Below are 9,890 nucleotides of genomic sequence, written 5' to 3' on the forward strand. Positions count from 1 at the left end.
CCACGGGGGTGGGCGAAGAGAAACGAGCCGGCGATATCCGGCTCTTTGCTCCCGAAACCGTTGACCCAATCCTCTCCAAAGAGCCGGACGTGACGCGTGGTCTAAAAAAGGCACCTCAGGGGTCAGCGCGCTAGTGAGCGAGTGTCCCCAACAAACCCGAGGGATCCTCTGCACGAGGCTTGGTGGCTTGGAATGGTTACGCCCGCTGGCTCTAGGGACCGTCTCTGAAGAGTCTGCCCTGGAGGGAGACGGAGGCTGGCGGGAGGGCTGGGGGAAGGGATCCCGGCCTGGCACAACTGCTGACTAATCGGCAGGCGGGATCACGCGCCTGTGTGTGCGCGCAGCGGGCTCGGGGCACCTAGGTCTCGGCCTGGTGCGGGCGGCCAGGCTACCGGGCGGGCCCCCCACCTCGGTTTTCCAGGGTGGGTGGGGGTGGGGAGGACGAGCTCCTCAGGACCTTGGACGCGTGGCCTGAGCGGGCGGGGGAGGGGACTGAGGTCCGTCTGCTTGGGAGGGAGGCCGGGAATGCCGCGCCCGACCCCAGTAACGGTCGGAGTCGAGAAGCCCTATAATCATCCATCCTTCAACTCAAACCCTTGTCTTAACAGAAAACTCAGGCCCAAGAAATTGAGTACTTCCCCTAGAGTTACAAAGCTGAATCCGACCCAGACCCCGGGACTCCCCTCTCTGTGCTCCACCCGGAAGCTTCTCCACTGTCCTTGATTTCCCATTCTGTCCTCCTGGCTTCCCAGTAAGGTAGGCAGGGTGTGACGATGCATAGCTCTGAGAGTCTCTGACCAGGGTTCCAGAAGGACACTGAGGCCGATTGTTGGCGAGCGGGTTTCTTTTTTTATTTTATTTTATTTTTTTTATTTTAAGAGTTACTGACACGGTGGACAAACACAGACAAACATTAGCATGGCATGGCGGGCGAGGACTCTGAAGAAACCAGGGTCCATGTGGGAGAAGGAGGCGTGTCACGCCTTTCTGAGGATGGGCGTGGTTTCACCGCTGAAGCTTAAGGCTGGCGGCAGGAATGGAAGGGAGCGGGGAGCCGGATGTGTAGTCGCCAGTTTCCCATTTGATGTAAAATCACCTCCTTCAGGTGAGAGATCCAGGCACCCGCGTCTGTTAGCTAACGACTCACAGTGTCTTAATAGGGGCCCGTCAGAATCTGAATGGGGAAAGGTTTGTATTGTGTTCTAGGAGGAGTAGCTGGATTCATTTGATTCTTAACAAGTACCATTTTATTAATTGAAGATATGGTTGGAGGAGTGTTACCGGCTTGCCTATGATGTATGAGACCCTAGTTTCCATTCCTACCGCCAAGAAAGAGAAGAGACTGGTCCAGAGGACTCGAGGCCCAGTTCTGTATGTCCATGGACCTGTCCCTTAGTGCCCAGGGATGGAATGGTTGTGAGAAGGTGCAAGAGGAAGCTTCATTTTAGGTGACCCTGCCTCCAGGTAAGGGTGAAATTTGCCTGCTTTTCCTAACTTCAACCCAGTACCACAGGTGAAGGGTGGAGTTCACCCCTGCAGGACCTGGGGCTATGCTAATAAGTCTTTCATCGAGCCTTGAGTAGGCAGGAGTTCTAGGGAGTCTGGAGACAAGCTATTTGAGTATGGGGAAAGCCAAACTTTGCTCATTAGGATAAACTTCACAATGTGGGAAGGGGACATTCGCAATTCCGAGTGAGTAGGAGATGGCCTACTGAGGGATGGAGGATGCGGGCAGAGGGGATTTTCACAGTTGAGAAATGTGAGGGGAAAAGCCTTCGAAAGGAAGCTAAGTAGGATCGCTTTCTGCCCAGAATCAGCTCAGTAGGAGGCTCAGAGGACTGCCCCGGGGTGGTACCGAGCCTGGAGGAAGGGCTGGGTGCGAGGAGAGACGGGGAGAGAAGCTTTGCTGTAAGGGCAGGGAATAGCCATGGGGTCAGAGCTTTGACCAGCTGCGCCTCCTTTACTCGTAAATTATCTATGCCTCCCTAAGTAATGAAATGGTGCTTTGGGTTTGTTTGAGAAGAGCTGGGGGCCGAACCAGGAGCGAAGGTGCAGATTTGTGACCCAGCACTGAAAGCCTAGTTAGAGACGGGAGACTCTCACATCCCAGTCTGGAGTTCTGTGAAGAGATTTGTTGAAAACAACAACAAAACTTTAAACAGGAGAAAATTGTGTCAGAACCAGCATTTGACAGACTAGGAAACTTGCCCAAGGACATACAGCAGAAAGCTGCCACAGACACTGGAATATCCTTTGCAAAATGAGGCTAGGACCAAGGGTGGGGAGCAAATAGTGCGGCAGCTGTAAATCACCTCATGAAGCTTGGAATGTGGGCCTCCTGTGGCTCCACCTCCAACCCCCAGTGCTTGTCCCCTTAGCGCCTCAGCCCCTCCCTGCTCAAGGCCACCTGAGGCCATCAGGACTCCCTAAGGCTGGGAACTCTGGAAAGGAGGCTGGAGCTGAGGGGCTACAGCTGGTCTTGACTTTGCCATTCCCAGGGGGAATATACCCATCTTTTAGGCAGTGAATGACCCCAGTTCAGCTTGTCTGGTCCTGTATCTTCCACTAAGACTTAAGGCCCATCAGACTCTGTTTTGCTTTTTTCGAACCTGGGTCTCATGTCACCCAGGCTGGGTTTTTTAACTTAAGAGCTCCTAAATTTTTCTTTTATTCTTTTTACAGTACTGGGAAACAAATCCAGCTGCCTATGTATGGCTAGGTAAGCACACCACCACTGATCCGCATCTCTAATGACCTTGAACTCCAGTTCCCTTGTCTCCTCCTTCTGGGTGCAGGGATCACTGGTGTGCACGACCACCCTGGCCCCATCAGGACATTAATTAGGAACGGCCCAGGCCCTTTTCAGACATGTAGGCAGGTAGGATAGGAAGGTGGCTAATAAGAACACAGGTTGGGACTTGAGCCACTACAGCCAAGCTATTGGACCTGCCTCTGCTGGTTCAGTTCCTGCCTCTATAAAATGGGGTCATTGGGAGCTGGAGAGATGACTCAGCAGTTAAGAACACCTCTCTTGGGTTGGGGATTTGGCTCAGTGGTAGAGCGCTTGCCTAGCAAGCGCAAGGCCCTGGGTTCAATCCCCAGCTCCGAAAAAAAAAAAAGAATAGAAGAACACCTCTCTTCCCGAGGTCCTGAGTTCACTTCCTAGCAACCACATGGTGGCTCACAGCCATCTGTAATAGGATTCAATGCCCTCTTCTGATGTGTCTGAAGACAGCTATAGTGTACTCATATAAATAAAATAAATAAATCAAAAACAAAAAACTGGGTCATGGGTAAAGTAATTGAGAGGGAGTCAGATAAAAGCAGCAAAAATAATTTGCCACTGTTTTTGTTTATCGCTAGCATCCAGCCTCAGGACCACCTTTGACCACCATCAACAAAGCTATGCATGCCTGGGACCCCCCTGCCTCACTGTCCCGGGCACTGCCCCTCGCTTCCTCGGTCCTGATGCTGCTGCTGAGCTGCCTGTGGTTGCTGGGGGCTGGCCCCAGCCTCAGGTTGGCTCCAGAGCTGCTAATGGAACCCTGGCAGGGTGAGCACTGGCTGCATGAACCTTGAAGGAAGCTAGAGACTTACTCTAGGACCCGAAACCAGTTAGTGGCATTAGTGTGACCCTTACGGTGCCTATACAGGGGTAGGACAGAGTGTCCCAGGCGGGACAGGTTAGTGTTCAGACATGCCCAGCTCATCCTCCGTGGAGACAGAGGGCCGAGGATCCTGTAAGGCACGGAGGTGAGAGGGACGCTGTGGGTAGGGGTCGTGTAGCATCCCGTTCTGACCGCTCCCCCTGGAAGTAAGGTTTTCAGCCACACACACACTTCCTACACACTTGCCCCGGTTTACATTTAGGAACCCAAATGCTCAGGGAGGTGTAGAGCTTTTTTCTAAGGTCATGCAGCTCTGTGGGAGTGGGTGGTTCTCGCAGGCAGTTTTTATTAGAACTAGTGTTATTAACCAGATGTAAAAGAGATTTGGTAACTGTGACAGGCAGCTTCACTGTGCCTGGGACATAGCGACACGCAAGAGTTGGTTGCTGTATGTTGGTTGGCTTTAATATAACCAGAGAGTAGCTGTGCTTGGAGGACACTTTGGTGTTTTCTACCAGTGATTAGGTAGTGACATTTGACATCCTAGCTCCTGGGTAGGGAGGCTGCCATACCAGGTGACCCTAGTAAAGGGCAATCCATCCCTCTGACCTGACCCTCTTGTTCCCAGTGCACCGGCTGCTGACCCATGCTCTGGGCCACACTGCACTGCCTGGCCTGCTCCTGAGCCTGCTGCTCCTGCCCACTCTGGGCTGGTGGCAGGAGTGTCATCTGGGCACTCTGCGCTTCCTGCACAACTCCACCGTGCTTGCCCTGGCTACCGGGCTGCTGGCTGTACTGCTGGCAGGCCTTGGCCTGTCCAGTGCAGCTGGAGGCTGTGGATATATGCCTGTCCATCTAGCCATGCTGGCAGGGCAGAGTTACTACCCAGGATGGCCTCAGAGGACCCTGCCACCATGGCTGCTACCATGGCTGCTGCTGGCCCTGACCCTGCTGCTCAGCTCTGAGCCACCCTTCCTGCAGCTCCTTTGTGGCCTTCTTGCTGGCCTAGCCTGTATCCTTTGCCTGAGCCCAGGGACCACATGAACCTGTAGCTGGTTCTCTTGGGTGCCTTGGAAAGATGGCAGGTATTCATTCTAAGCAGTGCTATCTTTTGAGCAATGCTGTGGGCTGGGGACAGGGTTCTTGGCCAAGTGAAGGTAGGTGTCCTTTCTAATCAAAGGGCCCTATGAGATGCTTGGGAGAGCCGAAGGGACTCTAGAAGTCAGTAACCTGGTTCCTGTGTGGAGGTGGCATCAAAGCTAAGGTGAGCAGGCGGGGTATAGGGCATAACTGAAAGGAAGGCTCAGCGTAGGAGCCAGCCTGGGGCTCTCTGGAACAGAGTGCCAACTTAGGCCCATGGTGCAGGTATCTTAAACATAAGCCTTGCTCCCAAGATATGGGAAAATAGCTACCCAGAGAACAGGCTGAACCATACAGCCATTCAGGCAATCACGGGGTCATTTCAGAATGTAGACACCAGTCAAGTCTGCTGACAGTAGCATCTGTCTTCAGGCACAGAGGATCTGGGAACAGGCTTCTGAGGTGGCTGGGGAAAAGGTTCTTCCCCTCTGGCCGACTAGTTTCAGGCAGTGCATTTTGTTCTCTGCTTCAGCTGTTGACGTGAGTGAAAATGTGATCCTGAGAGATGTAGCAAGGCAAGACACACGGGGATACCTGCACATTCCCCTTCCCCCTTCATTTTGTTTCTCCTTGACTAGCCGCCCTGCCCTGGGCAGGCAGATGCCGCTGGGGCCTTCCGGTGGCTGGAGCTCTCAGAGCGGAGACTGCAGGTGTTACAGGAAGGTGTCCTTTGCAGGACTCTGGCCGGGTGCTGGCCACTGAGGCTCCTTCCCACCCCAGGCAGTCTGGGTGAGCTGCCTGTCACTTATCCTGCTGGAGTAAGGTGAGGGTAGTGCCAGGGGCTCAGCCTTGGATAGTGGAAGTTGTGACAGTGGCTGGCAGTCCAGGCCATCCACCTTTGTCCCTACAGGCCTGCCACCCCTAGACCTCCTTACCTGGCTTCCTCAAGCTCCTGGCCTCACAGTGATGGCTTTGCTCAGCTTCCACCAGGCCTGGGGCCTGGACAGCTGACCTGGAAGAACTCGGAGAGGGACTTGGACTGGGCTGGGCCCAGCTTTGCTTCAGCAGCGCCGATGTGGGCAGCCCTAGATGAGCAAATGCTACAGGAAGGGATCCAGGCCTCACTTCTTGATGTGTCAGTCCAGGGTTCCCAGAACACTCTGTGGTCACCAAAGCCCTCTGTGTCTTCTCTAAGGTAAGGCATAGTGGGCAGGGGGTGTGGCCTCCTGATGTGGGAACCATGCCACTCTGACATTTCTTCCTTGTCCCCACCTCACAGGCTGCAACAGCTACAGCATATGGGATTCCCCACTGAGCAGGCTGCGGTGGCCTTGGCAGCTACAGGGCGTGTAGAGGGGGCAGTGTCCCTGCTGGTGGAAGGGCTAGTGGATACCGAGGCCCTAGTGACTGAGGAGAGGAGCGGTCCAGCCCACTGCAAGGACACTGGGGCCTCATAGTCTAAGAAGAGAGTAGACCTGGCCTGAGTCCTTACCTGGTCTCCTGAGGGCTTGGTGGGGTCTTGAAAGCATCCTGGGGCAGGAGCAGGCCCCACCATGTTCCCCTGGTGCTTTGTAAGAATAAAAGCTGGTGTGCTTTTCAACCTGCGTGTCAGTTATCATGTCTGGCTCCTCTGTGTTGGCATCAGGGAAGATGAAGGAGTGAGCAAGCAGTGACTTCATGGCTGATGCAGGAGGATGACTCCTGGTATCCAGGACCACAGGGCTCCTGCCCTCATATCCTTGGCCTGGGTGGACCCTTTTGACTGCCCTGGGCAGCACATAGAGACCAAGCGTAGTGGAGTCAAGCAGGGATGTTTATTGTCCCATACATAGCAATCCAGGGCATCCGCAGCAGACACTTGGAGGAGGAGTCCCTTCTACACGTCCCATTCCCTCATGGGACATGGGAGCAGCGGGGGCCTGGGGTAGAACTGATGTAAGAAGCACCAACCGTTCCGTTAGCAATTAAGCAGCCTGACTCAGGCGGAAACTCAGCACCAGAAAATGAGGGGCACACTGGACTCCCAAGGTTCTACAGGAGGGGACCTGAGGCTTCTGCCCCAATCCTTGCATGTCTGCGGGGCCAGGCAGTCCTTGGTCCCAACTGTAGGCAGCTGAGAGGACTGGAAGCCTCGTACCTCCATCTACCCCCTTCAGAGCCTCTTCACCCCATTTCACAGAGGGAACGAAGCCAGGTGCAAGTGAGGCCTGACTTTGAGGCCCAGTCCCTGTTTAGTCTGTCATGTACAGGCTGCCATCACTGAAATCTGCCTACCCCTAAGACCAAGATGGCACAGGGGTCCCTGAGGATAGTGATAAATAGGAACTGGCAGTCCCTGGAGGCAGCTAGTCAAGTCCAGGCTGGGGGAGGAAGCCTGGTGTTGAACCCTGAAGAGCCACCACCACCACCCTCTCAGCTCCTCTCGTTGCGTCTCCTGGGGGTGATGATCTGGTAGTTGGTTGGGTGTCCTCCCCTCTTGCCTCGAAGGAGGCTGGGGGTACCTGTGCCATCAGGGCCTGCCCCGGATCCCAAGTCTGGTTCTGCCGGAGGGAATGAGGAGAGAGGCTGTGTCAGGGGGACATTCACATGGGGAACCCACTCTCTGCCCTGGGAGGTAGCAGGGTACCCTGGCATCCTAGAGATGGAACTGAAGGAAATACAGGTATCTAAAGGCTGGCTAGTACCTGCCCACAACCTCTTAGCCCCTAGCCCATTGAGAGTGCTTGGCTGCCTGATGTCTGATTTGATTAATTGGGATGGGTAGACTCACCACATAACACTCCCTGGGGTTTTTTTGTTGTTGGTTTTGTTTGTCAAGGCAGGGTTTCTCTGTGCGACAGAACCCTGGCTCTCCTGCATTTGATTTGTGAACCAGGCAGGCCTTAATTTCACAGAGATCCACCTGCCTCTGCTTCCGAGTGCTGGGATCCATGCGTCTGGCAGTGATCATTTTTTTGAGGCTTATTTGGAATGAAGATGAATTCTGGATCATCCGAATGAAATAACTAAGCCAGCTGAGTTATTTTCCTCTTCCCTTGGGTTAAAGCACCATTTTGGAGGAAAGGGCTTAGTAGAGTCAGGCTTTGGCTCTGAGTAGCCTCAGGGGAACTGGACTCCGTCAGGGCCCCAGTTATCTGATTTCAAAAATTAAGGACATTTCAGACAGACTCTGAGGACCTAGGCAGCACCAACAGAGATTGAAGTGGGTTCCTAAGGGAGTTGTGAGATCTGCCCTGACCTGTGCCCAAGCGTAAACACAGTGTACTTGCCTCCTGAGAAAACTAATAACTTTCGAACCCGAGAAGCTCTTTTGTCCAGGAAGCCTATGAGTATCTGTTAGTGCCCCATAAAGCCAGGGAGGTCAGGGTAAGCTATTTTCCCAGTAGGGGAGAGCCCCAGGATGGGTACTTGGCCAAGCACCTCTCTGTTCCTAGGATGGGGACCACTTCTTACTGAAGGTGCTGCTTAGGGCCACTAATGGGGGCCTTGTACCTTTTCCAGGTAAGGATGAGGTTATGGTGGCTCTCCCCAGTTCTCTCCCTCTGTGCTCTCTGGCTGCCCCTCCTACTGCTGCACTGATACAGAGAGAACGGGGCACCAGAAAAAGTGCAGAGAATTTGAGATTTGGTTCTGGTCCCAGTGGTCCCTTAGGCCCCCAGGAGGCAATGGGGGATGGAGGATGGGTGGCTAAGAGACTCAGGGTAGAGCTCTGCTCTGTCTCCATGGAGACCACAGTCTCCCCTCCTAAGGCAGAGACAGGCTGGTGAGGTAGAAGGAGGTCTGGCAGATGTTTCTAGACTTGAGCGAAGCCACATGGCTGATGGGTGGGAATTAGAAACAGTCTGTAGGCACTTTTTTTTTTTTTTTTTTGACAAAGTTTTGTTGAGTAGCCCAGATTGGCCTCAAATTTGCTATCCTGTCTCAGTCCCCCAGGGCTGGGCTCATAAACTTGTAGCCACCATTCCTGACTTGGACAACATTCACTCCAACCTCCAGGTCTTATTAGACTTCCTGTCAGGGTTGTCACTCTCCATATAGCAAAACCAGGTATTTCCTATGACCCCACACAGGGTCCCCTCTTCTAAGAGGTCTCCAACGTCCTCAGGCACTCCCGAAGTCTCTACACTGACTGACGGATGGACAGACAGTTCCCTAGTGCCCGTGCGAGCCACGCTCTGATGGTGCTTCCCAGTTTTGAAGAACAAAGGGTTGGTTTCGACCCTGCCTGTTTTCTAAAATCGAGGACATTTTCAGAGAGAACACTTAGGGCCTCAGATTTTAGATTAATAAGAGGGGATGGTGGCCATACTGTGGAAGCCTCTGGGCTGTCAGACAGGGGATGGAGGGGGCAAATGTGGAACAGCCCACTCAGGGAATGGTTAGCCCCATCTCCCCACACAAGCTATGGGCTCCCTAGCCTCACTCCGGAAGCCAGGAGTGCAACTTCCTTTCAGGCTGCCTGTACCTGCCTTCTAGAACATTCCCTGTCCAGCTCCACCTCTCGGAAACCTTGAGGAAAACAACCCTGCAGACTTCTCAGCCTCTGTTCTTCCTCTGCTTGTTCACTCACCACGATGTTTGCCCTTCTGGTCTTCACTGAGGCGTTACCTCCAGGAAGCCCTCCTGAACTGTTTCCTCATGAACTGTCTCCTTCCCTCACGGTGATGACTGAATCCAGGGACTTGTACAAGTGAGGTAAATGCTCTACCATGCGGCCATGTCCCCGGCAGGCCAGAAGCATCATTAAATGCAGTGCTGTCACTTATCCCTTCTTAGCTTTCGCTGCCAGTGCCATCCTCCTACCCCAGCTCTAAGCTGCACGAGGGCACGGCTATACCCGTCGGCTCTTTTGGAGCCTGTGCAGGTAGGTGACGGTCAGAGCAGGGAAGCCAGCTCATGTGCCAGGCTCTGTCCTTGAGTGGGAGGCTGCAAAGTGTCTTCTGGCTCAAACCAAGCACCGTGGGCATCTTCATGCCCAAGCCTGTCCCAGGCCCATCATGGGAGGGTTTGCCCCTGCCTGCCCGCCCTGCCGTTACCTGGCCAGATGATGGCTTCCAGCAGTGTGACCCGTCTGGCCAGGAGCTCCAGCTGAGCCTGCTGCTGTAGGAAGCTCTGTAAGCTAGGAGCCTGATGGAGGTCAAGAAGACAGACAGTGCGAGTCTGGTCTCTAAGGGCTGGGCTGGGCGCCAAGCGGGGAGAAGG

General features: G+C 54.1%; 2 protein-coding genes across 7 annotated transcripts in view; one reads left to right on the forward strand and one right to left on the reverse strand.

Annotated features, from left to right (window-relative positions):
• Positions 1–16: 16 nt before the first annotated feature.
• Positions 17–6,293, forward strand: Rhbdd3 (rhomboid domain containing 3). Of its 5 annotated transcripts, none has more exons than XM_032917031.1 (9): positions 17–121; positions 609–756; positions 1,261–1,464; positions 2,683–2,719; positions 3,364–3,553; positions 4,237–4,620; positions 5,349–5,511; positions 5,599–5,883; positions 5,968–6,292. In XM_032917031.1, exons 5-9 carry the CDS (start codon positions 3,406–3,408, stop codon positions 6,143–6,145), a joined length of 1,158 nt encoding a protein of 385 aa, XP_032772922.1. In that variant the 5' UTR covers positions 17–121; positions 609–756; positions 1,261–1,464; positions 2,683–2,719; positions 3,364–3,405; the 3' UTR covers positions 6,146–6,292. The 5 variants fall into 5 exon arrangements, with proteins under 5 accessions (XP_032772922.1, XP_032772921.1, XP_032772920.1 ...); XM_032917030.1 differs by having other exon boundaries at positions 75–195; XM_032917029.1 differs by lacking the exon at positions 17–121 and adding an exon at positions 249–422 and having other exon boundaries at positions 5,968–6,293.
• A 190-nt stretch (positions 6,294–6,483) lies between these two features.
• Emid1 (EMI domain containing 1) overlaps positions 6,484–9,890 on the reverse strand; it is a 45,557-nt gene continuing 42,150 nt past the window's right edge. The window contains exons 14-15 of one of the 2 annotated variants that reach the window (XM_032916466.1): positions 9,725–9,815; positions 6,484–7,228 (exon numbers count right to left, since the gene is read on the reverse strand). In XM_032916466.1, the coding sequence (XP_032772357.1) occupies positions 7,101–7,228; positions 9,725–9,815 (219 nt within the window). In that variant the 3' untranslated portion in view covers positions 6,484–7,100. The remainder of the gene's footprint in view (positions 7,229–9,724; positions 9,816–9,890) is intronic. The other variant, XM_032916468.1, reaches the window with a different exon arrangement.

This window comes from Rattus rattus, chromosome 11 (assembly GCF_011064425.1).
Source record: "Rattus rattus isolate New Zealand chromosome 11, Rrattus_CSIRO_v1, whole genome shotgun sequence".
NCBI lineage: Eukaryota > Metazoa > Chordata > Mammalia > Rodentia > Muridae > Rattus > Rattus rattus.